General features: G+C 55.6%; 1 protein-coding gene across 2 annotated transcripts in view; it reads right to left on the bottom strand.

The window, feature by feature from the left end:
• Window positions 1-15576, bottom strand: part of LRP5 (LDL receptor related protein 5) — a 137664-nt gene that overhangs the window by 55509 nt on the left and 66579 nt on the right. For both annotated transcript variants that reach the window (XM_016921396.3, XM_024347283.3), the window contains exons 6-7: window positions 8290-8686; window positions 4945-5116 (exon numbers count right to left, since the gene is read on the bottom strand). In XM_016921396.3, the coding sequence (XP_016776885.1) occupies window positions 4945-5116; window positions 8290-8686 (569 nt within the window). The remainder of the gene's footprint in view (window positions 1-4944; window positions 5117-8289; window positions 8687-15576) is intronic.

Below are 15576 nucleotides of genomic sequence, written 5' to 3'. Positions count from 1 at the left end.
GTTCCTATCTTGCTTTCCTGTCCTACCATGCTCAGAGGGTGTCTCTCCCTGGCCCATTTTGAAAGCCAAGGATGTGACCTCCGCCTGTTCCCTCTCTCCGCCCTTCTACCTCCTGACCTCCGTCCCTTCTGTGTGCCCAGCACCATGGCCTGTAAGCCTCATATTCCCTATAGCAACCCAGCACTGTGTATAGGGCTTTGAGGATGTACAGACAGATTCTTAAAGTGGGAAATCGGGCCGGGCGCGGTGGCTCACACCTGTAATCCCAGCACTTTGGGAGGCCGAGACGGGTGGATCATGAGGTCAGGAGATCGAGACCATCCTGGCTAATATAGTGAAATCCCATCTCTACTAAAAATACAAAAATTAGCCGGGCGCAGTGGCGGGCGCCTGTAGTCCCAGCTACGCGGGAGGCTGAGGCAGGAGAATGGCGTGAACCCGAGGGCGGAGCTTGCAGTGAGCCGAGATCGTGCCACTGCACTCCAGACTGGGCAAGAGAGCGAGACTCCACCTCAAAAAAAAAAATGTGGGTAATCAACATGCAGTGCTCACGTCATTGTGACACGAAGGCCCCAGCAAGTGTAGTTCCTGGGGGTGAGCTCCTGCGACCCCCCTGTTCCTGGACAGCTCCGCTTCCTCCTGACTGCATTTCTCTTGCTTTGTCTGACTTTGCCAGACCCTCTGAGTCTTCTAACTTCCCAAGGACTGTATGGAGAATCTGGAATTCCTTCCTTTCACCTGGGACACCTTCCCCATTCCCCAGAACCCCCTGTCCTACTCCAGTCTGGACCACTGAGATATAAAGTGACTTCAGGACCAAACCACAGACATCGTGTATCCAATGTGGACAAAACGCTCCTGTTTTGAGCTTTGGTGTTCTCATCTGAAAAATGTGGGAGCACCCTGGGCTACATCCACAACACTAGGAGGCGGTAAGGATTGGAGCTTGGTCGGCTGTGGGATCAGACGGCCCAGAGACCCCCTGCTCGCTGTGTGACATGACACAGCTGCTGTTCCCTAAACCTCATTTCTCGTTCGCAAATGGGGACTGTGCGACGTATCTCAAAGTGCTGAGGTGTGGCAAGCCTGGGACAAGACGCTCAGCATCCTAGTTATCAGGGAAATGCGAGGCAAAGCCACATGGGACACCCACTAGGCTGGCTGTGATGAATGTTTTAATAAATTTTTATTTATTTTTATTTTTGTTTTATTTTAGATGGAGTTTCACTCTTGTCACCCAGGCTGGAGTGTAGTGGCGCGATCTTGGCTCACTGCAACCTCTGCCTCCCGGGTTCAAGTGATTCTCCTGCCTCAGCCTCCCAAGTAGCTGGGATTACAGGCGCCCGCTGCCACACCCAGCTAATTTTTATATTTTTGGTAGAGATGGGTTTACACCATGTTGGCCAGGCTTGTCTCGAACTCCTGACCTCAGGTGATCCGCCCGCCACGGCCTCCCAAAGTGCTGGGATTACAGGCGTGAGCCAGCGCACCTGGCTGAATATTTTTTTAAATGGAAAAGAAGCGTTTGTGAGGAGGTAAAGTCAGAACCCTCACACACTGCCGGTGGGGATGCAGAACGGCGCAGCCACTGTTGAAAACAGTTTAATGGTTCCTCAGTAAGTCAAACCTAACACTACCATAGGACTCAGCAATCCTACCCCTACGCATATATCCAAATAATTCACAACAGGCGTTCAAACAAAAACTTGAATTCAAATGTTCACAGCAGCATTATTCACAGGAGACAAAAGGTGGAAACCGCTGCCCACCACCCGATAAACAGACAAACAAAATGTGCTGTGGCCATACAATGGGATGTCATCCAGCCACAAAAAGGAAGGAACTTTTTTTTTTGGTTTTTTTTTCAGACAGGGTCTTGCTCTGTTGTCCAGGCTGGAGTGCAGTGGTGCGATCATAGCTCACTGCAGCCTTGACCTCCTGGGCTTAAGCGATCCTCCCACCTCAGCCTCCCAGGTAGCTGGGAACCACAAGTGCCCACCACCACCAAGTTCAGTTAACTTTAAAAATTTTTAGTAGCTGGGGTCTTGCTAGGCTGGCCAGGCTGGTCTCAAACTCCTGCCTCAAGTGATCGTCCCGCCTTGGCCTCCCAGAATGTTAGGATTACAGGCCTAACCCACTGCACCCAGTCAGGAATGAGGTTCTGATAACGTGCGACAATGTGGGGGTGAATCTGGAAAACACAATGCTACGGAAAGAAGCCACACGCAGGGACCACATATTGCAGGATTCCAGTCACACAAAACGTCCAGAAGAAGTGAACCCCCAGAGACAGAAAGTAGATTAGTGGTTGACAGAGGCTGGGAGAGAGGGGAGAATGGGCGTGAGTGCTGGCGGGCATGGGGTTTCCTTCAGGGCAGAAGAAAGTGTTCTAGAAGTAGATAGTAGCAGAGATACCTGCACCACATTGTCCTCATACTAAATGCCCTGAATTGTTCACTTTTTAAAAATTTTTTTATTTATTTATTTTTCATGACAGAGTCTTGCTCTGTCACACAGATTGGAGCGCAGTGGCATGATCTCAGATCACTGCAACCTCCACCTCCCGGGCTCAAGCGATTCTCCTGCCTCAGCCTCCCGAGTAGCTGGGATTACAGGCACCTGCCACCATGCCCGGCTAATTTTTGTATTTTTAGTAGAGACTGGATTTCATCATGTTGGCCAGGCTGGTCTCAAACTCCTGACCTCAGGTGATCTGCCCACCTCAGCCTCCCAAAGTACTGGGATTACAAGCATAAGCCACCACGCCCAGCCTGAACTGTTCACTTTAAAATGGTTAAAATCATCAATTTTGTGCTATGTTTATTTTACCACAATAAAATCATTGAGCTGGGTGTGACGGCTGATGCCTGTCATCCCAGCACTTTGGGAGGCCGAGGCAGGTGGATCGCTTGTGCCTCAGGAGTTTGAGATCAGCTTGGGCACCACAGCGAAACCCCATCTCCCCCCCAAAAAATACACAAAAACTAGCTGGGTGTGGTGGTATGTGTCTGTAGTCCCAGCTACTCAGAGGGTGAGGCAGGAGGATCACCGGAGCCCAGGGAGATTGAGGCTACAGCGAGCCGTGATTGCGCCACTGCACTCTCGCCTGGGTGAGCGAGCGAGACCCTGTCTCAAGAAAACCACTGCTGAGACAGTACACGGAACAACGCCTGTCACAGGCCTGGTGTGCCACAGACACGCGAGTCCCTGACCTGCTCCCACGGGTAGTGGGGATGCGTGAAGGCAAATCATCCTCAGCAGCCCGCAAACATGGGCCTTGCCAAAAACAAAACATTTACAAGGAGCTCCAGCAGGAAATGGCCACACCTGCAGCTCCTAGGGTTTTCGTGGGAAGGGCATCCACTCAGCCTCCCCCATCCCTGGGTTCCCCACCCTGAAGGTGCTGAGACTCCTCCCGCTCAGAAGCAGGGTCTGAAATCCTGCAACACAGACACACACTCGTGTTCTCCATCCTGCCCTGCCCTGCAAGCTGCCTGATTCGGGCCTCCCCTGGGAGCCCTGAGGAGAGCAAAGGTGACCCCAATGGTGACGTCAACAAGGACTGATGCGGCTCAGGAAAATCCTTCAGAAGTTGCTGGAAACAGAGGGAGGCATCCACCCTGAGGAGAGGCACCAATGTCACCTCAATGGGTGACGATGGTGCGATGGGGACACATGTAACATATCACTGGCACCAAGAGCACCTCAAAATATGCTCAACAGAGGCTGGGCGTGGTGGCTCACGCCTGTAATCCCAACACTTTGGGAGGCCGAGGCAGGTGGATCATGTGAGACCAGGAGTTCCAGACCAGCCTGACCAACATGGTGAAACCCCCTGTCTACTAAAAATACAAAATTTAGCCAGGCGTGGTGGCGGGCACTTGTAATCCCAGCTATGCGGGAGGCTGAGGCAGGAGAATGGCATGAACCCAAGGAGGCGGAGGTTGCAGTGAGCTGAGATCGCGCCACTGCACTCCAGCCTGGGCAACAACAACGACAACAAAAACAAACAAACAATCAAACAAAATCAAACAAAAACAAACAACAAACAAAAAAGCTCAAGAGAGGCTCCACAGGTGAGCAAAAAGCTGCCAAAGCACGCCCATGGGACGAGCCCACTGAAACCTGACCACAGCGGCAGGACGAGGCTGCATCCACAGGACGAGGCCACTGAAACCCGACCACAGCAGCAGGGCGAGGCTGCATCCACGGGACGAGGCCACTGAAACCCGACCACAGAGGCAGGGCGAGGCTGCGTCCACGGGACAAGGCCACTGAAACCCGACCACAGCGGCAGGGTGAGGCTGTGTCCACGGGACGAGGCCACTGAAACCCGACCACAGCGGCAGGGCGAGGCTGTGTCCACGGGACGAGGCCACTGAAACCCGACCACAGCGGCAGGGTGAGGCTGCACCCAGCATAGGGAGAACAGACATCTATGGAAAAACAAAACTGCCTTCAACTGCTTAGGAACCAATCACCAAACTCAGGCCAGCAGCTGCCTCTGGCTTCAACAACACCCATGTTTTCTGTCTTAAGCAGGGCAGTGGATATGTGATTAACTTTTTGTCTTAATTTTGTATTGTGAAATAATTTAAATCTCACAGTAAGTGGCAAAAGCAGTGCAGAGGATTCCTGTGTCCCCTTTGCCCGGGCTGGCCTCAAACTCTTGGACTCCAGCGATCCTCCCACCTCAGTCTCCAAGTAGCTGTGTCTACAGGCACCTGGCCGAATGATAACATCTTACGTAACCACAGGACGTTGTATAGCGCTACCCTCTCAAGGCGTTTTTGTCAGAAAGTATTGTAACTATTTTCTCAAGCATTCCATGTGGCCAAATAGCAGAGCACAGGCACCCATCGGTGCCTCGCCAATACGTACATCTGGCTGCAGGGGGTGGCTGGGCCTGGCCTCCTGGATCAAACATGTCCACAGGAGCCTCACCTCGATCTTGTCTGTCTTGGCGTCTCCCCAGTACAGCTTCCCCTCCTGCAGGTCCAGGGCCAGGCCGTTGGGCCACCCGAGGGAGGCATTGACCAGCACACGCCGCTCCTGCCCGTCCAAGTTGGCACACTCGATTTTAGGGTTCTCTCCCCAGTCTGTCCAGTACATGAGGCTGGAGAAGAAGCAGAAGTCCATGACCCCATGAGTCTGTCTGGTCTCTGCAGCATCCCCAGTGCCAAGAGCAAGGCCTGCCCCCAAGCCGGCCCCCATCACATGGCTAAATGTTGATGTCAGTAAATATTGGTGTCGGTAAATGTCGGTGCTCGTAAATGTCGGTGTTGGTAAACATCAGTGTCAGTAGATGCTGGCGTTGGTAAAAATCAGTGTCGGTAGATGCCAGTATCAGTAGATGTCAGTGTCAGTATATGTCAGTGTCGGTAAATGTCAGTGTCGGTAAATGTCGGTGTTGGTAGATGCTGGCGTTGGTAAACGTCGGCGTTGGTAAACATCGGTGTTGGTAAATGCCGGTGTTGGTAAATGTCGGTGTTGGCAGATGCTGGTGTTGGTAAATGTTGGTGTCAGTAGATGCCAGTGTCAGTAGATATCAGTGTCAGTAAATGTCAGTGTTGGTAAATGTCGGTGTTGGTAGATGCTGGTGTTGGTAAATGTCAGTGTCAGTAGATGCTAGTGTTGGTAAACGTCAGTGTCAGTAGATGCCAGTGTCAGTAGATGTCAGTGTCAGTAAATGTCAATGTCAGTAAATGTCAGTGTTGGTAAATGTCAGTGTTGGTAAATGCCAGTGTTGGTAGATGCTGGCGTCGGTGTCAGTAGATGCCAGCGTCAGTAGATGTCAGTGTTGGTAAATATCAGTGTCGGTAAATGTCGGTGTCGGTAAACGTCGGTGTTGGTAAACGGTGTCGGTAAATGTCGGTGTCGGTAAATTTCAGTGTTGGTAAATGTTGGTGTCGGTAAATGTTGGTGTTGGTAGATGCCAGTGTCAGTAGATGTCAGTGTTGGTAAATGTCAGTGTCGGTAAATGTCAGTGTTGGTAGATGCCAGTGTCAGTAGATGTCAGTGTTGGTAAACAGTGTTGGTAAATGTCAGTGTCGGTAAATGTCGGTGTCGGTCAATGTCGGTGTTTGTAAATGTTGGTGTCAGTAGATGCTGGTGTCAGTAAGTGCTGGAGGACTGAGCATGCCAGCGGCAAGCCCAGTGACCAGAGTCCCTGGGGGCTCCCCTGGGACAGGGATGCCCACTTCCACCCTGTGCGGGTTTCACCGCACCAGCCCTTGGACTCTCAGGGGCCAGGAGCTCATCTCCCATCCCAAAGGTCAGTGGACAGAAATGACCCTGCCCAGGGTCTGGGGCAGCCTCACATCTGACTAGTGGGTTGGAGGAGCTGAGCACCTAGAGGGAGGAAGGGGCAGAGCAGAACCTTCTGCACATAGCTGAAGGGCTCCCCTATGCAAAGGACAGGTGACTTGTTCCCTGGGGCCCCCCAAGGAGGGAACCCAGATCCTGGGGTGGCAGCTCAGGGGTGAAGGTTCTGAGGCCCCAAGTCACAGCCTCTGCTTCAGCTGTGTCTGACCCAGCCGGCCAGCCCCTCTGCCTCCCGCTTCCAGCTCGGTGCCCCTCCCTGGACCCCACGACCTCACAGGTCAGACTGCCAAGCCCATGTCCCTGGGATCCTCAGACTCATGAAACCAGGGCTAGGAGGGGCCTTGGAGTCAGCTTCCCCATCCCTTCCTCTTTCACAGATGAGGACACCGAGGCCCATGTAGACAGTGACTTGACCAAGCTCCTGACCTCAGGGCCGTGTTCCCTTCACTGTAGCTGGCAACCAGTTCCTGGGCCTCCTCTTGCTAAAGCCCCTGGGGACCCCACTTCTTACCCTCATCCACTCTCCTCGGGGCACAACCCAGCCCTTCAGCCACTGCCATGGAGCATCCCTCTCCCACATGCCTCCGTGCCCCAGGATGGCTGCTCGAGCCCCGCCCTCTGCCTGCTGCGCTCCCGCTGCCTGCTGCCTGACATGCTGGCTCCTAGACACCAGTCCACTTGCAGGAAAAGCTCCCCAGCCAGCACACTCACAACCCCCAGGGCCGGGCCATGAGCACAGGCTCCACAGCCCACAAATCCTCTGCCCACCGCTGCCCGACGGGCGCCCTGGGCAAGTTACTTCACCTTCTGAGCTTCAGGTCCCAGGGCCATGAACCTGGAAACACACCTGGTGCCCACTAAGTGCTCCACAGAGGGCAGCACCGCTACTGACCTCCCAGCTCCTCTGGGACTTCCCATCGGCACCCACAGCTCCACTGTGCCTCCTCCATCAGGGTTTTCCCATTCAGTGTTCTGGGTTATGAGCCCCCAGGAAGGCCCCTGGCTACTACCCTCTGAGCCGCTGGGGCGGGTCTCAGAAAGTCTCCCCTACCGACCGACAAACTATCTGCTTTCACAGATTTCTATGCTGGAAAGCTGGAGCCACGCTGCCAGGCCCAGCCCCACACCTGCCACATCCTGCTGTGTGACCCTGGGCAAGTCCCTGAGCCTCTCTGGGCTTCAGTGTCCTCAACTGTACAACTGTACCTACCCCCCTGGATGAAAAGACCCATGGTGTGCAAAGTATTCAAAAGAGGCCTGGCCTGACCGGGCGTGGTGGCTCATGCCTGTAATCCCAGCACTTTGGGAGGCTGAGGCAGGTGGATCACCTGAGGTCAGGAGTTTGAGACCAGCCTGGCCAAGATGGTGAAACCCCATCTCTACCAAAAATACAAACATTAGCCAAGCACAGTGGCAGGCACCTGTAATCCCAGCTACTCAGGAGGCTGAGGCAGGAGAATCACTTGAGCCCAGGAGGCAGAGGTTGTAGTGAGCTGAGATCACACCACTGCACTCCAGCCTGGGCAACAGAGTGAGACTCCATCTCAAAAAAAAAAAAGAAAAAAAGAGGCCTGGCCTGTACTGTGGTCAGTGTCACAGAGGCTGCCCTTACTGTCACTACTGTCATCCTGGAAATCACCCAGATGGACCGTTCCATTCTACAGATGAGGAAACTGAAGCCAGGGGAACAAAGGGCTCACTCCAGGTCTCCAGGGCTTTCTACGCATGGACCCAGCAGCAGCACCGGACCACTGGGGTGCTTGTTAGAAACCCAAGTCTTCAGCCCCACCCTGGAGCTCCTGAATCACCGCTCTGGGGGTGGGGCCCAGCTGCCGGTGTTTTAACAAGCCCTCCTCCGGGTTCTGATGCAAGACAGTGTCCCAGAATGACAGGTCCAGGTCAATCTCCCTCTCGCCTGTGCTTGGCCTGGCCCTGGCTCCAGGCCCCAGCCCCCGCCCGTCTTACCCCATCACGGGGTGCAGTGCGATGGCTCGGGGCTCGTCCAGGTCCTCCGACACCAGGATCTTGCGGGAGGTGCCGTTGAGGCGCGTCACCTCGATGCGGTCCGTGCCCGTGTCGGTCCAGTAGAGGTTTCGGGCCACCCAGTCGACCGCGATGCCATCGGGGTCGTTGATCTCGGTGTTGACCAGCGTCTGCGCCCCAGACCCGTCCAGGTACGCCCTGCGGATGGCCCGCACCTCGTCATCTGTCCAGTAGACATAGCCCTCTAGCGGGTCGTAGTCGATGGCAATGGCGTGCCGGATGTCGTCCACCTGCAGCACGATGTCGGTGAAGTCCGGCGTGTCCAGCGAGATCCTCCGTAGGTCCGTCCGCCGGGCCAGCAGCAGCACTTCCTCGGCTCCTGTGGAGACAGGTGCAATGGGGTCAGGGGTCAAGGGCCTGCAGCAGGCACAAGACTAGGCCTGGGGTGGGCCGGGCGAGGGAAAGACTCAGCCAGGCCCCCAGGGCTCTCCTTGCAAAGGCTGGTGATGTTAGGTGACACGCACCCAGCCCATGCTACATGGTCACTCGTTCATCCTCATGACACCTCTGGGAGGCTGGCACTGTTTGTTTCCTCATTTTACAAATGAGAGAACTGAGGCACAGAGAGGTTATGCACGCAGCTGAGAGCCACACAGCCAGGCCATTGGGCTTCAGCTGCTGGGTGGGAGCTGCCTCACAGTCCCCCTTGTCTCCTGCCAGCCCCTCTCCTGGCCACAAACCAGCCCCAACCACAAGTCCCGCCGGGTACCAGGCTGCAGACCCAGCTGCTGGCCGTGCTGCTCAGCGTCCCCAGCATGCCCACCTTGCAGGGGCTCACCCTTCCTGCCCAGCTCGACGCCACTTCATCGCTCCCTCCTCTCCACCACCCGAGGGCAGCTTCAGGCCCCAGCACCGTGCCGGGGGGCTCCTAGGCAGGGCCAGACACATCCTTCAAGTGAATCGCCCTCTTTGCTCAACTGCCCAGATGCTCCCAGGCCACCGAGATGAAGGGAAACCCTGGTTCTGAGGCCTGAGACCCGGAGGCACTTTCAGGAACACCAAGAGCTAACACAGAGTTTCACGACCACTTGACACACCAGGCAACACAGGTGCGAGATGAGAAACACCTCCGGGGCATGCGTTCTGGTCACAGCTAGACCCAGGGCCCTGGCTCCTTGGATGGGGCTCCACCGCGGCCTCCACACAGCTGGGCCATCAGAACACAGTGATGACCCCCAGTAACTCAGACCTCGTTTCTAAATAGGGTCCCACAGAGAACAGGCAAGGCACTGTCCACACACTTCCAACGAAGTTTCAGAACCACGCCATGAAGCACCCACCCCACAGCCACCTGGGTCTCTGCTGCCCCCCAGGGCCAAGCCTGCTGCTGGCTGAGCAGCTTGAGGTCACGCCCCTCCACGGCACAGGTGGACAGGGTTCAGAGTGGCACTTAGGCAGGTGGATGAGGGGAGAGCCTGGTCCTCTCAGGATGTCCCTGCAGACAGGCTGGACACAGCTGGGGACAGGAGGATGCTCAGGTGATTCTGGTCTCAAATAAAAGCCCCCTCTCTAGCTGAGGGCAGGATTTGCCAGCCCCTAAGACTTGCATGTGTTGAATCCCCAAGGAAAGTTCCCTCTGCTCTGGGCATCTGTGCCCTGCCTAACTCACCAGTGTGACCTGACAGCGTACGACCGGCACAAGAGAAGCTTAACTCAGGCTCCCTCCGTGGCCACAGCAACCCTCTGAGAGCATCTGAGCAGCAGGGCCCAGGGATCCGCTGTGGACGGGGTCCCGCCGCTCAGGCCCAGAGGCGTGCAAACCCAAGGACTCCTCACCACCCACTCCACAGGACGCACGGAGACCCCCCAACCTTTCAGCCATGGCCCTCAAGTGGGCTTCAGTTTGGGGGGTGGGGGGTTACAGGATTCTCTTCTGAACCCCCGTGGCCCACCCTCCACATGCTCCTGACCCCCAGGGCCCGAGGCTCCACACACAGCGGTATCAGCATTTCTGACTGTGTCCTAGGACCCCCAGTTTGGATTTATCAGAGCTTCCTACAGAAATTGCAAGTGGAGACCCACGCAGACTTGGGGCCCCCAGGGTGCCCCATAATCCTGACAGATCCTTCCCAAGGTTGCTGGGATCAGGATGTGGCTCCCTCCCCAGGTTAGGGCATCGTCTACTCATTTGTTCCAGACCTTTCTGGTCTCAAGGATGCACAGAGCCAAGAAGGTCAGGGTCAGAGACCCCTCCCAGCGTCCTGTGGCCATGCCCCTGCACAGGGGCCCAGGTCACAATCTGCAAAGGGGCCCGGGGCTGAACCAGCCCAGAGCCTCCCTGATGCCCTGGCCCCTAGACCTGGCCCTGCAGCCAACTGCCAGATCTCCTGAGTGCCCTGCCAGGCTGCAGCCTTCAAACAACAGATGGTCCCCTGTGCCCAGGCTCTGGCTCTCGCCAGGAGGAATGCAGAGACTGTTCCAGGATCCCGGCATCCAACGTTTCAAGGAAAGACAGGAGCCTCTCCTGACTCCTGCTCCAAGCCCCGGAGTGCATAATCTGATTCCTCCACTAGAGGGCACCCACGTGATGGCAACAGCGACACGGGCCCAGGGCTGGGGAAACTGAGGCAGGCAGGCTGGGGAGAGGCAGAGGCAGCACTTAGAAGGTTCCCCAAGTGCCCGGCTACAGTGGAAATCTCTGAGAGCCAAATTTAGATCTGGTCAGGGGCGTCTGATTTGGTGTGTATTGGTAGGGGGAGGGGAATCTCTGAATTTCAACAAATTTTCTCCCTCTAGGCTCCACTCCCAAAATGTTCTGTTGACAATGGACCTGTCCTTCAAGGCCCAGGTCACACAGCACCACCACCTCCTCCTCAGGGAAGCTGTTCCTCCCGCCACCTCCTCCTCAGGAAAGCTGTTCCTCCCCACACCCCAGTGGATGGCCGCCCCGTACCAACAGTCGGCCTCACGGCGAGGGCGCCACCCTCACTGGGGTCCTGGCACAAGCCCCCTGCTCTCCACAGCCCCCAGCACAGCCCCACATCCACAGCAGCACTATATCCAGGGATGAGCAGGGAGAATCCGAGACCGAAACCTCTGGGGCCTGCTGGGTGACCTCGGGCAGGTTCCTGCCCCTCTCTGGGCCTGTCTCCTCATCCAGTGAATAATCAGCCAGGCTTGGCGATGCCCGAGTCCCTGTCTAGCTATGACTTGGAGGGGACCAGAGACTCCACTTCACGAAAGGTCCCTGCTTAACAGCCACTGTGGGGAGATCACAGTCCTGGAAGGTCCCCAAGGGCTTGGCCGGGAAGAGCCCCATCCACACGATGTCTACAGAACTTTGCAATGAGACTGCCAGGCACAGCGCAAGACGAATCACGCTTGACCTCAGCAGTGTGTCCATCATGGGCCCACAGAGAACGCCAGTGCCAGACAGAAACCGGCACTTGATCCCAAAACACATTCCAAGCCTGCCTTGCCAGCCCGTTCCCTCTGTCCTCCTAAGAAATCACTAAAGTAGGCCGGGCGCAGTGGCTCATGCTTGTAATCCCAGCACTTTGGGAGGCCGAGGCAGGCGGATCACCTGAGGTCAGGAGTTCAAGACCAGCCTAGCCAACATGGTAAAACCCCCCTCTCTACTAAAAATAGAAAAATATGCCGGGCCTGGTGGCGCACTCCTGTAATTCCAGCTACTTGGGAGGCTGAGGCAGGAGAATCACTTGAACCCAGGAGGCAGAGGTTGCAATGAGCTGAGATCACGCCACTGCACTCCAGCCTGCGCGTTGGGGTGAGACTTTGTCTCGAAAAAAAAAAAAAAATCATTAAAGTAACACAATAGCACAATTTTCACACACCACCCCTTGAGCTATGAGGATGCCCCATTCTACTGACAAGGACCCCGACGCTCAGAGAGGGTAGGCTCCCGGCCCAAGGACACACAGCCACAAGAGGAAAGCTCACTTCACTTCGCTTCCTCAAACACTTCAATCCCAGGAGCCAGCACATGCAGGAAGTGCGTTTTTCACTTGCCGCCTGGCTGCCTTCATCATTCCACCAGTATCTCTGTGGGAAGCTAGTTCAGGCCAGGCCCTGGACCCGCTGCTAGGGAAGGAGGGGTGGACGAAACAGACTTGGAATCTGCCCTCAGGACGCCCTTGGGGTCACAGGGCAGAGACCTTAGGTGAACGACACCATCCATGAACACATAGCCACGAACTGTACTGTGAAGGCAGGCTAGGGTTATGGGGTCTGTGTGGGGGGCCTGCTGAGATTGAGAGGTCTGCTCTCCAGCTCAAGAGCCTCTGGGATTTAGATAGCTGTCACCACATGGCAGGTTGTGGCAGGTTCTGGCGGGGTGTCCCAAATGGGCCTAGAACCTTCAGGGGCTGAGCACACCCAGCCCTAGCCCTCTGTTAACTAGGTCAGCAGAGGGCCTCTAGTCCCACCATGAGGAACCTATTCTCGGCATCCCTTCCAATTACTTAGGAGTAAATCAAACCTCTGTGGCGAAGCAGTCCTTTCACTGCTGGGGTGAATCTGTAGGTGTTTACTGACTCGAAGGAGGAGTCTCTGACACCCCTCAGGCTGCAAGGCCTCTGAGGTTTTTGAGTTTTGCAGAGACTGAGACACCTGGGAGAGAGGCAGGATCCAACCCATTTGCCTGAAGGTCTGAGTGAGCTGTGACCAGCACAGAGGTGACCCCAGTGGTGGTGGGGACTCTGTCCAGCCAGGCCAGCAGGGAGCAGCTGCAGAGAGAGTACCAGCAGCCTGGGCTCCGCCAGAGCCCTGCCAAGGCTGGTGCCCACAGCTGGCCTCCAGGAGGTTCTGTGTGTAGAGAGGGTCCGGGCAGCAGCCATGGCCACGGGGAAGCAGGCCTGGGGTTGGGAGGGGCAGGTGCAGGGGACTGACTGTGCCGGGCTATAAAGAAGAGAGGCCAACTCCTTCCCTGGGACCAGCTACAGAGTCTTGGTAGGAATTTATTTAAACACCAAGGAAGTAAAATGTTTGGAAACTAACAGTTTGGCCAAATGGTTTTCTTTGGGGTTGTTTAAACAAATAGCCCCACAACATTGCCTGAAAGTGAAACCTACCCCTCGTCCGAGCCTCCTTCAGGCGGGCTGCTGACCTCTCCCCTTCCTCCCTGCACACATGCAGGAGAGAAGGGCGACATCCTTTCCGTGAGGCCAAGCACAGGGCAGGGGCTTGGGGCAAGGGCCAGGCAGGGCACAGCTTCCTGGCAGGCAGCCTTATCCTCAAAACAAAAAAGCCATCCCAAGGGATGGCCGACGTCATGGACATGTCCAGCTCGACACCGTCCGTCCCTGCCCACCTCTGTCCCCGACCACATGGACACGCAGAACCTGCGGAGGGCTCCCGTGACACATCGCCACCAACCAGGTGGCTTCTAACATCAGAAATGCACCCCCCCCCACACCCTAAGACATGCATCCCTGCAGTCAAAAGTCAAGACGTCTGCAGGGACAGACTCCCTCCGAAGGCTCCAGGGCAGGATCCTTCCTGGCCTCTTCCAGCTTCTGGTGTTGCAGGAAATACTTGGAGTTCCTTGGCTTGTGGCCGCCATCGCACTAAGCCCTGTTCTGACTCCATGCAGCCTTCACCCCTGAGTGTCAGTGTCTGCTCTCCTGCTCTCATGAGGACACCAGCACCGTGGATATAGGCCCCCTACTTTAGGGTGACCTCATCCTCGCTTGATTACATCTGCCAAGACCCTGTTTCCAAATTAGATCACATACACAGGTTCCTGGGGTTAGACCTTCAGCATATCTCCTTGAGGGACACAATTCAACATACCCAGCCGGGAGCAGAGGGTAAGAGGAGCGCTTCAGTGGAAGGACAGAGGCAAGTGTGCCAGGCAGAGCAGACGGCCTGGGCCACTGCACGGAGACCGGAGAGAGGGTGGCCCAAACCTGTCGCCGGGGCTGATCTGAGCGTGGAGGCCTGGCACCCACCAGCGTTGGCACTGCCCCGCCCACCACAGCTCTCTTCTGAGGCCCCACTGCATGCAGGACACGCCCCACTGCGTGCAGCTCCGAGCCCAGCCCTATCCTCCAGGAAGCCTCATGCAAACAGCCCGCCGTGCGTGCAGCAGATCCCGACCACAAAAGCAAACAGACTGCCACTCTCACACAAAAGCCGGGAAGGAAACGCGCTCAAATGTCAACAGTGGTTATCGTCGGACGGGTCCTATCCTTCCTTCTAGCTGTCGGACAGAGGTCGGCAAGCACTCTGGGAAGGGCCAGAGAGCAAATATTTTCGGTGCTGCGGCCTGCACGGTCTCCTTCCCGCCTCCTCAGCTCTGCCGCAGCTGTAGGAAGGCAGCCTGCCTCAGTCAACACAGCTGGGAGCAAACAAAACTTCATTTATGGACACTAAAATGCAAATTCCGTGTCATTTTCCCATGTCCCAAAACATTATTCTCCTGATTTTCTTCTCAACCATGTAAATATGTAAAAAGCATTCCGAGCTCATGGCCTGTCCCAACTAGATGGTGAGCCATCTGGCCCCTCGGCCAAATGACCCTCGTACAAGAAGCGTGTGTGACTTTGTTTTTGAGACGGAGCTTCACTCTTATTGCCCAGGCTGGAGTGCAGTGGCGCGATCTCGACTCACTGTAACCTCTGCCTCTCAGGTTCACGCCATTCTCCTGCCTCAGCCTCCTGAGTAGCTGGGATTACAGGTGCCTGCCACCACGCCTGGCTAACTTTTTGTGTTTTTAGTAGAGACGGGGTTTCACCATGTTGGCCAGGCTGGTCTGGAACTCCTGACCTCAGGTGATCTGCCTGCCTCTGCCTCCCAACGTGCTGGGATTACAGGCGTGAGCCACCACGCCCAGCCATGAGTGACTTTTATAATATCAGAAAGAAAGTTACAATGGGGGAAGGAGGGAAGGTGGGGAGGAAGAGAGGAGGACAGCAGGTGGAAGGAACTCTCTGTACTTGTCCCTTAATTTTCCTGTAAACTTAAAACTGCTCTAAAAAAATGAAGTCTATTAATGTTGTTTAAAAAATTAAAAGGCATACAAGTCAATAGGGACAACACCAAAACCCTAGCAATAAATGAGCAAAGACTATAAATACAAATTAACAGGAGAAACAGCAGTCAGTAAACGTGGAAATTGGTAACTTCTCAGTCATCTGCAAATAGAAGGGAGCCGCTCGGAGCTGCCAGTGAGGTGGAAAGGCCTGTCTGACACTTAAGTGGGGGCATCTCCCGCTTCTGGAAGGGCCGTAAAGCACCGCAGGCTTCCTG

Source organism: Pan troglodytes, chromosome 9 (genome assembly GCF_028858775.2).
Source record: "Pan troglodytes isolate AG18354 chromosome 9, NHGRI_mPanTro3-v2.0_pri, whole genome shotgun sequence".
In the NCBI taxonomy this organism is placed as follows: Eukaryota; Metazoa; Chordata; class Mammalia; order Primates; family Hominidae; genus Pan; species Pan troglodytes.
This window is presented reverse-complemented; position numbering and strand designations above follow the sequence as displayed.